At 40.5% G+C, this 14,804-nt stretch overlaps 1 protein-coding gene across 8 annotated transcripts in view; it reads left to right on the top strand.

Moving 5' to 3' along the window:
• Positions 1-1,370: 1,370 nt before the first annotated feature.
• LOC101845664 (titin) overlaps positions 1,371-14,804 on the top strand; it is a gene marked incomplete at its 5' end in the record, with an annotated part of 180,624 nt that continues 167,190 nt past the window's right edge. For all 8 annotated transcript variants that reach the window (XM_035970907.1, XM_013085006.1, XM_013085002.1 and 5 more), the window contains 17 exon segments: positions 1,371-1,472; positions 3,210-3,308; positions 3,798-3,896; positions 4,576-4,674; positions 5,109-5,297; positions 6,462-6,488; positions 7,636-7,734; positions 8,348-8,446; positions 9,032-9,130; positions 9,597-9,794; positions 10,278-10,376; positions 10,820-11,017; positions 11,352-11,549; positions 12,194-12,391; positions 13,055-13,252; positions 13,828-14,025; positions 14,535-14,633. In XM_035970907.1, the coding sequence (XP_035826800.1) occupies positions 1,371-1,472; positions 3,210-3,308; positions 3,798-3,896; positions 4,576-4,674; positions 5,109-5,297; positions 6,462-6,488; positions 7,636-7,734; positions 8,348-8,446; positions 9,032-9,130; positions 9,597-9,794; positions 10,278-10,376; positions 10,820-11,017; positions 11,352-11,549; positions 12,194-12,391; positions 13,055-13,252; positions 13,828-14,025; positions 14,535-14,633 (2,298 nt within the window).

The raw sequence follows: 14,804 nt of genomic DNA, 5'->3' as shown, positions 1-14,804 counted from the left end.
GTGTTGATGGTTGCTCTGTTGGTGGAGTTGTGAAAAATGGGGAAAGGAGAAGCTTGGAGGGGGAGGGGGGATCTGAGTGTGGATGAAAATGGGGTTGGGATGCAGTGTGCGTGACGTGAAGTAAAACCGAAAGTGGGAAGGAAAAAAGATAGAGAAAGAGCGAGGGGGCTAGCACCTTGCTCGGCAGCCGCTGGAGATCGATGGCAATGGCGTCTCATGTCTCTGGATGACTCATCCCGTCCTGGGATAGGGCCATGAGAAGGGGCTGGGTGGGTCGGGGCTGGTCAAGTTGTGGTGACCCGGACGTTGTTATTGGCACCAGACAATGACGTGTTGGAGATAGCGAAGCTCATGAAATTTGTTGGTTTTGTTTCGCCCCCTTTTTCCTGCGAACACTTTTTTGAGTTTGAGCCCCTCTTTCCCGGTCTCTGTTGCGTTTGACAATCTGTTGCTAATTGTTGCTTGTTTGTCCTAATGTTGTTGTTGTTTTTCTGTTGCTGTTGATATGGTTGTTGCTTTTGTTTTGTCAGTTAAAAAAGATACATTTATTGTTTGATTTTGTTGTGGGTGCTGTTAGGTGACAGGAAGCTGTATGGGTGTTAACGGTTGACCTTTGGGGAATGGGGGTTGAACTGATGTTCTCTGTTCTGTTTTGTGTTAGTTTTCGTCGTCGTATTCATTTCTCTTCTTCTGTATGCCAACCCCTCCCTTTGTACTTAAGGAGACACAATAACGCTCTCCAGACACCCCCACCCCTCCGCTCTCCCCCCTTACACAAGTCACACTAATATTCACAGGATAAAAAAACAACAACATCAGGATATGACGCTAATCCTTTTAAAATTACTTACACTTCTGCTGCTGTTGTTGTTTGCTCCCCCCCCTCTCTCCCTCTCTCTGTCTCTCTCTCTCTTTCTCTCTTTCTCTCTCTCTCCCTCTCTCTCTCTCTCCCTCTCCCTCTCCCTCTCTCTCTCTCTCTCTCTCTCTCTCTCTCTCTCTCTCTCTCTCCCTTCTCCCCTCCCCCATTTCCCATCCTTCTTCCGTCCTTCATCCCTCCCTCTCTTCAGTGTCCTTCAAACACTTTGTTTTTCTTACTGTCACTACATGTTGTTCTAATGTATGCTGAGGGTTGTTAAAACCTGAAGAGATTTTTTTTAAAGACCAATTTAGTGTGGTGAAAGAAAGGCATACCTGCACCAAACTAAAAGGGTCACTAAATGATGGAGCAACAAAATTAGCGAAGTAGAAGAACTAAATGATCCATTAGCAATACAAATTGATTTAGTGTGACGTAATACATTTTATTTGATCTCCTCCCTGAGCTCTCAACTTTGATCTGATCAAATTTTTGTCTCTCTTTTTGTTTTCAGAGTGATGGGAACGCTGGCTTCCTGCGAGCTGCTCGCGATGGGAACCTGGAGGAAGTCTTGGACTACCTCAGGGGTAGCACCGACATCAACACCAGCAACCCGGTCAGTGGCTATTTGTCTTGTGCTTTTCATGTTTAACTCCTTGTACAAGGAAATAGGGCTATTTCTCCTTTGCACACAGCTAATTTTGTCATCCAAGTTTTCAGCATCACAAACTTCTGTATACCTCAGCCCCTTTTCAATTCATTTGCTTGAAATGAACACCAAACTCTGTAGAAATGAATGATTTAATCATTAACCATAAAGTTTGATTGTATTTATGGTTTGATTGTAGTTGCTGAGTTCTGGCAGGTTTTTTGTTATGGCTGTAAACTACTGAGCTATGCTGTGAGGCAGCTGAACTCATCATCATCATCCGGTGCCTTGCCGACTGGCGTGGGCGATCATGGACCTCCACTTCCATCTGTCTTTCGAAGCAGCAATGGTGTCTGTTGTTCTTGCTGCTCCCAGCCATGTTGTCATCTTGTCCAGTATCTTTTCCCTCTGTCTGCCTCTACCTCTCTTTCCATCAAACTTTCCTGTTGTTACAATGTTCTCTAATGCTTCTTTCCGCATTGTGTGTCCGAAAAAATTTGCCTGTCGTTTTCTTATATTCGTGATAAGTTGTTTTCAGCTGAACTGGGGCACCTTATACTACTGATCGTTATAAGAGTGGGGCAATCATTTCAAGAGTGGGGCAATGAGCATAGTTGTGAGAGTAAAGTTTTGCTTCTTTTTTTGTGTGTGAAGAGTTTACAGATTTTGTAAATAGAAAAAAATTTGAAGATCATTTTAGCTCAATGCTTCTTTGGAAATTGAAGGCTAATTCCATGAGAAAGAAAAGGAAGGGATTGTGACCCTTTTCTCATGGTACAGGTTAAACTCCGGAGGCTTTTCACTGTCCTTTTTTCCTTGCTCAAGCCGAGTGAAATGCTGGTTGTCATTTGTTGGGACAGTGAAGCTATTGACGGCCATCAACATTTCTGATCTTTGTAATAAAAGTTCGTCAGTACCTCAGTAATATTGGACGAAGTATAAATGATGAAAATTGTAATATATATTTATTTGCAGCTGAGAATAGATTAGGAAGTGCAAGTTAAGCATTATAGAAACATTCTGGTCACAATAAATGGATTCTTTAAAGCAAGTGGTAATAGTTGTTGGGAGATGTAACCTTCCAGTGAACTGAGGCTATTTTTGTCATGTTTTCAGTGATATTTATTTTCCTGATAAATCCTGAAGTCAGTTTTAAAAAAAAAGAAAAAAAAAGCAGAAATCTGGGTGTCTGAAATTATCTGGATATTGCACTATCTATATATTGTAACCAGATGAATTTGACAATATCATCTGTAAATAATTTTAAGTCCATGCTTATGCATTTCAACATGGTTTAAAAAGGTATGTTTTCTCTTTTTAAAATTTTTTTATTTCTTCAATAAAGCTTTGGTACTCTGTGTTGATATTTCTAAAACATATTGAGTCACACCATATATGATCGCCTTTAAGGACAAGCGGGCCATCCCAGATTTTGGTGATTTCCAGAAATCTTGACCTACACCAAAAGTGGGATTTGCCCTACCTACAGGAGAATTTTGGTTTCATTGGTGTGTGTATATATGTTTGGTTACAGAGAAAACTCTGCTTGTCTTTTAAAGAAATTGAACAAGGGGTAAAAACTTTACCATCGATTTTTTCAAAACAGCATTTTTCGGGATAGCCCCCTTGTGCTTGAAAGCGACCATATGATAATAGATAACAATAGTGCACAGAAATGACTGACCATCCTGTGGCCTGTTTCAGAATGGACTCAACGCCTTGCACCTGGCGTCCAAAGAAGGTCACATTAACATCGTCTCGGAGCTCTTGAAGCGTGGGGCAAATGTTGAAGCAGCCACCAAGGTAATACTCATCACTTGTTCTAGAGGAAATAGAAAAGGAGCAAGGGTGCTTTGTGTTATTCTGTTGATGAGATGATTATTAAAATACGGGCTACTTAGGTTTGAGTTAATGAAAGCTATTGTCCAGTCATGGTTCCAGAAGGCTTTGTTCAGTGTCAATAATAGTCCCAACATAGCATGCTGGTACCCTGAGTTAAAAAAAAAGTTTAAAAAAAAGAAAGAAAGGAACAATGAACATGATGCAGGTGCATGTGTATTTGCTTTCTTAGATGTTAATAATAGATAGCATTTACAGTTACATTTTACAGTGACTAGAACTGAACAGGTACTGGTCTTTAATCCAAATACAGAAAAAGTTACTCTGTAAATGATATTTTTGCATACAAAAAACTGTTAGCTTTGAAAAGAATGTTGATACAGTATTTGAATATGAAACTGAAAGTTTTCATCAGCTTGTACTGAGAAACTGCTGTGTTTTGTTCACTAACAGAAAGGCAACACTGCCCTGCACATTGCCTCCCTGGCCGGTCACGAGGACATTGTGGTGACCCTGGTGGAGAATGGAGCACAGGTCAACCTACAGGCTCAGGTGAGGAGCTATTACAGAATAATAATAATACCTCAATAGAAACTCTATGCACTTTAAAATCTGTATTATTACCCCAGCAGACCTGATAGCATTCTGAAACAATCTCAAATTTCTCGGAAGGCGCAGTTTATATGTGTAAAGTACCTTTCCCAAGGACACAATGTCGGGCCTTAGGCTCGAACCCCAGATCCTGCAACCTCACAATAACGAGTCTGGTAGCCGAACCACTAGACTACCGACACCACATAGAAATCTCTGTCAGTGTTTGATTGTTAATCTTCTGGATTGCTTGTTCTGGGTGTGGGTACTTGTCAGAAATTTTGGAATTCGAATAACTTTATTTCATGAATGAGGATTGCTTATCGAAATGTTTTATTGAAATAATGTGAACATTCCAGTATTTCACTCCAGACCCACTCTTCTGTACCATTACTGTTTTCAAGCTCCCTTTTGAAAAATCCCCACAGCTTTCCTCATTATAAATCTGAGAATATACTATTATATTTACATCTTGTTGAGATTTAAATAGTTTTTGAAAGTTCTGATAAATTTTGGAATAGATAAGAATATATTAATAGGGAATAGTTTGTTTCTACTTCCCATCTTATTCCTCATTGATTAAGTTTCAACACTCTGATTTGTTATTTTGGTGACGCTATGTGTGAACGTTTCTCCTCAGGCTGGCTTCACACCGCTCTACATGGCGGCCCAGGAGGGACACGCAGAGGTGGTCAAGTTTTTGCTCTCCAGCGGAGCCAACCAGGGGCTCTCCACAGAGGTAAATTTTGGAAAATTAGTCATGGAAGTTAAAAGAAAGATGTTTTCAGTGTGTGTGTGTGTGAATGGGTGGTTGATGACTACTTTTGTGTTCTCTGTTTCTTGTGCTTCTTATTTTAGTATTATTGTTGTTTTGGTCTATGATGAAATGTGGCTGTTATCTCACTGACTCTCCACTGATTGTAACTCTATCAGTGTGGGTGGGTGTGTAGTTTTTAATTTGAATAGTTTTTTCTTGGAAAGATAAAAAAATACACCCACCCACTTCCCACCACTGCCACCAGTAAAAAAATGCCGACAAGAATCCAAACTAGGATCTCCTCTCTCCAAAAAGAAAAAAAAAGAGCGTTGAAAAAAATAAGCCCCATAAACAATACGGCAACCCACTCACTCACTTCGATGTACGTTTACCATATTCGCCTGTCTTCCCTACAGGATGGCTTCACTCCTCTGGCCGTAGCCCTACAGCAAGGTCATGACAAGGTGGTCTCTGTCCTCCTGGAACACGACGCCAAGGGCAAGGTACGCCTGCCAGCCCTCCACATCGCTGCCAAGAAGGATGACGTCAAGTCTGCCGCTCTGCTCCTCCAGAATGAACAGAACAGTGTGGAGCTGCAGACCAAGGTGAGGGAAACATCCCACAGCAGTGGAGACATTTTCTGGACTCTTTTTTTTCTTTTTGGGATGTTGGTCAACACCTTTTTATGTTTCGGAATATATTTTTCTTCCGCACATTAACCTGTGAATGATATTGCTTAACATTTGTCCTGCAAAAAAAGTTGGTGGTCTTAATCAGCTCATAAAGTGAGTCATAAGAGGGCATGTTATATAAGATGCTTGGTCTTTGGTGTTCTTCTTAAAATTGTGCTCATGTCTTACTGGGAAAAAGCCAGGGTTGGTGACAGTTTTGGTGAGGGAATGTTATTCACTATCTGCAGAGCTATTTCAAGCTAGTAGTTGACTCAAGCAGGAGAAATGTTAGTGATTTTATATTATAGGGTATTATAGAGGGATGTTGGATCGGTACTTTTTTTCCATTTTGGGATTTTGGTCAGCATTTTTGCCTTTAGCACTTAATAAAAATAGTTTCTTCAGGGAATATTTCTCAGCATTTTTTTCTTTTTGGTTTATCAATCAAGGGATATATATTACCACTTATTCTATTGGTCAAAGCACACTGGTCATCAATTTTTATAGCCTGTTAGGGACTTGTGCGTGTTCATTTTGTAATGTTTCATGCTGGCTGTGCTTCCATAGGTATCTTGCAGTTCCCCTTTACATAGTGTGTTATGTTATAATTTCATCATTTCTGAAATAGATGTGGATTGACAAGTATGATAAGGAAGAATGATCACAGAATGTTATCTTAGGGATGAAACATCATCTTCAATTGGCTGGAAATGAGTCACACCCACTTGCCCCCTATCCGCAATGTGATTTTGGTAGATTCGACCAATGCAACCCATTGCTATGTTGTATTTTTAATGCTTTAAAAAGTACCTGAAATTGAAAGGTACACCATATGATTTGATAGTTAAACTCCTGTCAGAAAATTACGCACTTGTTGCACAAATTTTACCCCTTTTTTCTTTAATAAAAAAAAAAAAGGCGGCTGGAGATGATAGCAAAAGTGTTAGTTTTTTTCTAGCTGGACCAGTTAGCCTACCTATTCTTTCTTAGATTTTTGGACAATGGGTTTATTATATGAACTTATTTTTCACTCTCTAATAACCCTCACATTTACCTATACTAACATCATTTGCCTTGTATTATTCACGCATTCATAAGGGAGGACTGGTCAATGACACTACCAAGGTTTGTATGTTTCATAGTTTGAAGTTTGCAGTTTTCACATGATCACGTGTAGTGTTTGCAGTTTATTTTATCTTTTGCACTTTTAAAATTAACATTTGATTTGGTTTGTTTTTTACCTCCCCCATTCCCTTGTTGAATGATGATGCAGTTTATGGTAAGAAATTGAAAGTTTGCATCAGCTTGTATTGAGAAATTCAGCATGTCTCCTTTTCTGTCATCTAATTTTTCTGTATCTTTTCTCTCATAGGAGTGCAGAAGTTTGAAAAAATTGAAATAAATTAAAGACAAAGAGTTGACAGATCAATTGGTTTAGCAGGGCTGTCGATCATTATAAATTTGGCAAAATCATTACAATTTTTTTTTCATTTTTATAAAAATATAATTGTAACGCCCCTAATTCCTGATAACACCCCCCCCCCCATTTATTTTGGCATTCGGCTACCCCAACTCATCCACGCCCTCCAGGTGTAAAGGAAGGAAAAACAATCAGGCATTGACAGTCCATCTGAGGTGTAGCTTTCTAGCTTCAACACCCTCTGAGCACAGAGCTCCTGTAGTTGTTCAGTGCCGCTTTGCCCTTAGTAAAACAAAAGTTGTGCCAAAGCCAGGAGTTGGGTAAAAAAAGTTCCTCAAGGTGTTAAAAATGTCCTGTGCTTAGGGATGTGAGTGATGGCTTAGGCCAATGATCCTTGGCCACATAACAAATAAATTTTTGAACCAGATAGTTTTTTAAAAATTGTTGATTACTAAAACCTGTGGTCGTGTGTGGGCAGCCCTGGTATGGTTAGTACATATGTGGAAAGTTAGTCTTTACAAATTTTATTTATTTACTTTCGCTCTGGACAATGAAAAATTTCAAGACTGAACTTTTACTGTTTTCCGTGGAATGAACCTATCTGCATGCTACTCTTAGTTAGAGAAATAATTTTTACTTTAAAAAAGATTTTGACATGGTTAATGATTTTTTCCATCGTTTCATTTTTGTAAATAACCTACCTTTTTGGATAACTTGTTTTCCTCTTTTGTAACAGTTGTTTTATTTTTCCTGAATTGTTTTTATTTTGGTATTATTTTTTAACACCTTCATTTCTACTTCTACTTCTTTGTAAGTTCCACTATTTGATCCGACAATTGTGTGTGTCCCCAGAGTGGCTTCACGCCCCTTCACATTGCTGCCCACTATGGCAACACCAACGTTGCCAACCTTCTGATTCAACGCAATGCCGATGTCAATTTCAGGGCAAAGGTGAGACATGTTTTCTGCAATGTTTCCATTAAAAAATGTTCTCGATGCTTTTAAAATTGTTATCATCATGGATTATGAGGTTTGTACAGTGATGTTAAAAAAAGTAACATGGAGTCATGTCTCGGGTTTTGACATGATGTTGTTTTGCAGAAATTAAAAATGCTTTTGTCTTTACATGCAATTGAAATTGTTCTTGTTTACTTAGAAAGATTTTGGTACCTTGGAATTTTCTTCCAATAATTTATCCTTCGTTTTCATTTTCACTTCTAAGCGAGGATTATCAGATCATTGACAGTGTGTTTGTTTCTTGTAACTTGCCAATCTCTCTGAGGTACAAAAATGCAGGGAATTTTTTTTCTCTTATTGTTTTCTAATCGCTTGGCAAGAGCAAGAGCTTAAAAGATCTGTCATGAACTCTTTGTTTACTTTGGAAGGGGTGGCATAATGACTGGTTGATTTCGCTCCGATATCTACAGCTCACTGATTTTGAATTTGAAGTGTGTGTGTGTTTGTGTGTGTGTGTGTGTGATATGTTGAGAAAGAAAAACAGTGAGGGAGATAGGCTAATTTTCATCTGTGAGACTTGAAATGATATGACTTCCCTTGGTTTCAGAACAACATCACTCCCCTGCACGTGGGCTCACGTTGGGGGAAGCTGAATATGGTGAACCTTCTGCTGGACAGCAACGCAGCCATTGACGAGAAGACAAGGGTGAGGTTCACGTCCGTTGTCCTAGTACATGATGTCCATTGTTCTAGTATATGATGTTTGTTGTGCTGTTGTCTGAGTTCCTGCATACAGTTGTCACGCTGATTTGTTTCAGTTTACTTTTACTAAAACTAAAGGTAAAACTGTTTTGGCGGGTCCTCTGATGTGGTTTGCTCTTTCTTTCTAACCTAATGTCTGTCGTCCTTATATCTCCTTCTTTTCTTTATATATGGTACTCTGTAGTAACATTGTAATATTTGGCATGAATATGAACTATTTTTGTTGCAAGTACTGTAAAACTCTTACTAGAACTAAACTAAAAAAAGCTATTTTGTGTCAGTGCTGTTGTGTGTGTGTGTTCTCTGAGTGTAGTTGAAAGTGTGGCCTTATGATGTATATTTGTTGTAATACGGTTAACCTGTGCAGGTGGTTGGCGGGCACCACTGGTAGGTCCTACTTCTTTACTTTCCCACTGTTGTTTCTGTCTGTCTATCTTACTTTTTCCCTGCACTTAATGACTATTATTGTGTCGATGTGCTTCTGTTTGCTCGAGCAAACAAATGATAACCTATGTTTTCTCTGTGCCAGGATGGGCTGACCCCTCTGCATTGTGCAGCCAGAAGTGGCCATGACCCTGTGGTGGACACGCTGCTGGAAAAGGGAGCACCTCACTCTGCTAAGACAAAGGTTGGTGGCCTCTGCAGTGTTTAAAAATTGTCTTAATAGATAGATAACATTTGTAGAGCACAAATCCGCGTTCAACAGAAAGCTGTATGTGCTTCACAATCTATACTATTACCCCAGCGGACCTGAGAGCATTCTGAAACAACCTCAACTTCCTGGGAAGCATACAGTGCAAGCAGCCATTTATAGCCTAACACACTGACAAGATCTTTCGCTGTCTATGGCCGGGTACCCATTCCCACCTGGGTGAAGTGAGGAAAATTTGTGTAAAGTGCCTTTCCCAAGGACACCACGTCGGGCCCGCGGCTCGAACCCCCGAACCCTCAACCTCACTATTACGAATCCGGTAGCCTAACCACTCGGCCACCGACGCCACATTGGTGGACAGGCTACTGATTACTATGATGATTACCTGACTGTATCTCTGACCCTGACCATATCTAAAAACCTGCTGTGACCCCTTCCCCAGAACGGACTGACCCCCCTGCACATGGCAGCCCAGGGCGACCACGAGGACTGTGCCCGTCTGCTGCTCTACCACAAGGCCTCCCTGAATGAAGTCACCGTGGACTACCTGACCCCGCTCCATGTGGCCGCTCATTGTGGGAATGTGAAGACTGCCAAACTGCTCCTGGACCGCAAGTGTGAGCCCAATGCTCGGGCTCTGGTGAGTGATGCAGATAGTTTAGTTAGTGATAAGTTGTGTGACTAGCATCTTTAATGTAGTGGAAAGCTCTTTGCCATTGCGCTGAAAAGACATGAAGTACACCCCCAAGTGGGGGCATTTTTGTTGTTGTTATTGAAAATCTCTGTTTGCTGGAATTATGTATTTAACTAAGTCCAAGTTAGTTCATAGTTCATGTTTTGCTGGTTTTGTGCTTGTACATTTTTATGACAAATCTGTGGATAATGGCCTGGTTGTTGGTGTGCACTCTAGTGTAATCTACTCCTTTTACCCTTTTCAGTGAGTTTTTATTCCGTTTCATAACAAAATATGACTGCTGTTGTGCCTGTTGGTTATAAATGAAAGCTAATTATAAACAGTAGCAGAGGAATTATTTTCTCTAACAGACCTAGTTCTTTATTGATGTCCTGTATAAATCTTCAGAATTGTACAGATGACAATCTTGTTGTTTTCTTTACTCCACAGAACGGCTTCACCCCTCTCCACATTGCTTGCAAGAAGAACCGAATCAAGGTTGTGGAGCTTTTGTTGAAGTATGGAGCTTCCATTGAAAGCAAAACTGAGGTTAGTATTGCCAGGACTTTGGTCAAATGACTATTTACTTTCCACTTGTTTTTTGGTTTTTTTAATGTTTCCCTGACTTGCTTCTTCCCCACCTTAAATGATGGCTGCCATTTTTCTGCACTTCTCTTTTATTTTCAAGACCTCAGTATCTCAAGAGGACATATTTTTGTTTCCTCCCTTACATAGTCCCTGAATGACTAAGCTTTATCTTTGCGCTTCTCCTTAACTCAATTCATCTATAAATCAATTAACATATGCACAAGTGGAATGTGCTACTGATGGGTCCTACTACTTTTTTTCTTTCGTTATGTTTTTTTTCTGTCTTTTTATCTTGCTTCTACTCTTAAACTAAATTACTCTTATCATCAGAATGTTCTTTTTTTTTTTGTCCCTATGCCGCAATAAGTCAATGAGCCATCTGCTGTGTTTCCTTTGTCCCTCAGTCTGGCCTGACCCCGCTGCACGTGGCCTCCTTCATGGGCCACATGAACATCGTGATTTACCTGATCCAGCACAACGCCAACCCCAACACGGCCACCGTGCGCGGAGAGACCTCCCTCCATCTGGCTGCTCGGGCTAACCAGTCCGACATCATTCGCATCCTCCTGAGAAATGGGGCGACTGTCGATGCGAGAGCCAGGGTAAATTGATAGTTTATCTTAATTGTTACTGAAAAATGGATGTCCTGATTATAGTATAGTTCTTTGTGTTTTATTGTAAAGATATATGTCATCTGTATTTGTCCTTCGACTTGTTTGAGATTTGGTGTTTATATGTCATATACTTTATAAAGCCTGCTTGTTGGCAAGAGATGCAATGTCTCCTTATGTTGCGAATATTTCATTTAGAGAGTTAATATGTACTCTGTATTGAAAACACATTTTCAGAGTGACAGTTTACTTAGTAGCATTGACAAATAAGCACCCACAGCTCAAAATTTCTTATATATATATTTTTCTTTCTGCGGGTGTCCAGGAGCAGCAGACCCCGCTGCACATCGCGTCGCGTCTGGGCAATGTGGACAATGTGGTGTTGCTGCTGCAGCACGGGGCGGTGGTGGACTCCACCACCAAGGACAAGTACACGCCCATGCACATCGCTGCCAAGGAGGGACACGAGGAGGTGGTGCAGGTGCTGCTGGAGCATGAGGCTCAGCACGACATCACCACTAAGGTGAGGGGGGAAAGGGCGGGAGAGAGAGAGAGAGAGAGAGAGAGAGAGAGAGAGAGAGAGAGAGAGAGAGATTTTTGGTCTATGTTGCTTTTTTTGTCTGTGATGAATGTCACATTGATAGTATTTCCTTCTGTATTAGTCTATGTTTTATGTTCTCTGATGATATGGTTGGCTGGAGAGTGTCACTAGTAGGTCCTATTTCTTCTGCTTGTACATCTGCCATCTTGTGATTAAAATGTGGGACGTGCTGACAAAATGACTTACTTCTCGCAATCCACAAATGGTGATATGGGCAGATAATCAACACAGGAGTAAATTTGTAGATTCTCAACTGATGCCATTTCCTTCAAGTTTTCCATGTCTTTTATTATTTCCAACTAATGCATTGTAAAGACTCAGTCTACCAATTCAACATGTCTATTTCTGCAGGGCTAAAATATGAGAAGTAACTCATTTTCTTTGCATGTCTCACAAATTCCCTTTTCTACTGGCTGTTGTCTTGTATCCTGTGATGAACATAACAATTTTTAACCCACAATAAGAAAATATGAATAACTGTCTTTTATGTGTCACATCAAATGAAAACTTGACTGGTTGGCTGAATGACATGAAGCCATGACTGTTGGTCTGTATGTGTTTTACAGAAAGGGTTCACTCCCTTGCACATTGCTGCCAAGTATGGAAACATCAAGGTGGCCCGACTCTTGCTCCAGAAGGATGCGAACCCAGATGTCCAGGGCAAGAACGGGCTGACCCCTCTGCATGTGGCTACTCACTACAACCACCCCAACGTGGCCCAGCTGCTGCTGGAGAACAAGGCCAACCCCCACGCCACCACCAAGGTTTGTCAGCAGTTGGTCAGGGCAATCAGAGGGGAACTAGGGATGGAAAATGTACCACTGAAGTTAAACCAAGAATTGCAATACTCGGAAGATAAGTGTACTTTAGTTTTATCAAATGAGGTCAATCCTGCAAAATGAAAATGTTTCAATGCAAACAAAATTCAGGGTTTTAGAAGAAGATTTTATATAGCTATTGTATATGGCTGAGGGTGGTGGATGCATTTCAGTCCTGGCGCTTGAAGAACAAGAAGAAAAGACCAAACAATGATTTGTCATCTTTGGCCGGGGAGGAGAAGTGAAGTGAGGGAGTGGGAGGGGCTGTACTCATGAGTGTGCACACATGAAGTATAACCTGGTGTTTTAATTGAGAAACATTTATGCACCTTGACTCACTGCTTGGATAAGGAGCTTAATATAATATTTCAGCTTTGTTGCTATTATTGCTATTGTTTTTATTTTTATTTTTGTAAGAATAAATTATTTAATATTGTTATTATTATTGTAATTTTTATAGTGCTTATCATTATTATCACTTTCAAGTTAATTATATAAAAGAAAATCACTATTGTCATGGTCAAGATCGCTATTATCATTGTAAGACTAAACGCCCCCCTATGCCCAGGTGTCTTATGAATCCTTTGTTGTTAACTCTCTGATGAGCAGAATGGCTACACCCCTCTGCACATCGCAGCCAAGAAGAACCAGATGGACATCGCCACCATGCTCCTGGAGTACGGGGCCAAGCCCAATGCTGAGTCCAAGAATGGGTTCACACCGCTCCACCTGGCCGCCCAGGAAGGACACTCGGACATTGTCTCCCTGCTGCTGCAGAAGGAAGCCAACGTCAACGCCAAGGCGCATGTAAGGGACACTGCTGCTTATATTTTAAACTAAATTTTAAAAATGGTGACTTTTTCGCTGTATGTCTCTCTCTCTCTCTCTCTCTCTCTCTCTCTCTCTCTCTCTCTCTCTCTCTCTCCTGTTTGTCTTTACAGGTGTTTTTTGTTCGTTGTACGTACAGCAATATACAGCTGCACATTATTATTTTTTTCCTTTTGATCTAATGCCATATAGTCATTCACAGTCAAGGAGAAATTTATTGGGAGTCATTTTATGGATATTTGAAAATTCTTGCTGTATTGCCCTCATGAATAAGACCAATTGCATATAATTTATTATGGACTGTCATAGAAGATGGCTTATGGGCACATTTCATTGGTGGAATGTGCTCCTTCTTTCTTTTCTTCAATTTTATTTTTGTCCATACATGATAGTAATTGTGCAGTCTACAATGTCTTTCACTTGCAGTATTTCCCCTCCCCTCTTTGTTGCCTTGGCTTTATCCCGTTTCTCTCTTTCTCTCCCCTAATAATAATAGTTCGTCCGTCAATTTCTGGCAATGACCAACTCTTTTCCTCATCTTCTCCCCTCTGCAGAACGGTCTGACCCCCATGCACCTGGCTGCCCAAGAAGACAAGGTGCCGGTGGCTGAGATCCTGGTCAAGTACGGCTCTGAGACTGACACCAGCACCAAGGCCGGCTACACCCCGCTGCACACTGCTTGCCACTTTGGACAGATCAATATGGTTCGCTTCCTGCTGGACCAGAATGCCTCTGTCAATGCCACTACCAAGGTGAGAGACTAAAGTAGTGGTTTTTTGTTTGGCTTTTGAGTGAAGTGTTTTTGTAGAATATCTGGTTTGGTTACTTGTTTTTTCCTTTGAAACAAAATAAAAATAAAAAATTAGTTGTTTTGAAAGTTCATCTGTCTCTTTTTTTTTGTATCTCAATAATTATCCCTATTCAAATTTATTTTTGTATTTGACTTGGTTTCATTCATCCACACTCTTTAAAAACTCCCTTAAAGTTGGGGGGGGGGGGGGGGGGGGGTGTGTTGTTGTTGTTGTTTTTTCTTTTTTAAATCATTGAACTTTGCCCCATGACTTGAGAATTGAATAATTTTCCCCAATAAATATTTTTATTGACGTCATTTTTTGACTGGTTTGCCCTTATAAAGTATTTATTTTTTCCTTTGACCTATTTATAGAATCGTTTTTCATGATGCAAGATTTGAAAACTCTCAAAGTTTGCAGCTTCTCTTAGCATGTTGTTTCACCCATGCTGTGGTGTTGTGTGTTCTCAGGTGGGCTACACGCCCTTGCACCAGGCTGCCCAGCAGGGTCACGTCCAAGTGGTCAGCACGCTGCTCAAACACCAGGCCTCGCCCAACGCGGTCACCAACGTGAGTGTGTCACACTGACTCAGTCCTCACACTCTGGCTTCTTACATTACAGGGGAGAGAACTGATCTCATTTTGGTTTGGTTTTATGGAAATGTTTCATAGGTTCAGATGTACATTTGTCTTCCTTAAATTGCTCTCTTTTTGACAGAATATCTTCTTACGTTTGAGGTT

Source organism: Aplysia californica, unplaced genomic scaffold (genome assembly GCF_000002075.1).
Source record: "Aplysia californica isolate F4 #8 unplaced genomic scaffold, AplCal3.0 scaffold00014, whole genome shotgun sequence".
Taxonomy (NCBI): domain Eukaryota; kingdom Metazoa; phylum Mollusca; class Gastropoda; order Aplysiida; family Aplysiidae; genus Aplysia; species Aplysia californica.
Note: the sequence above shows the minus strand (reverse complement) of the source record. Positions and strands in the feature narration are given on the sequence as shown.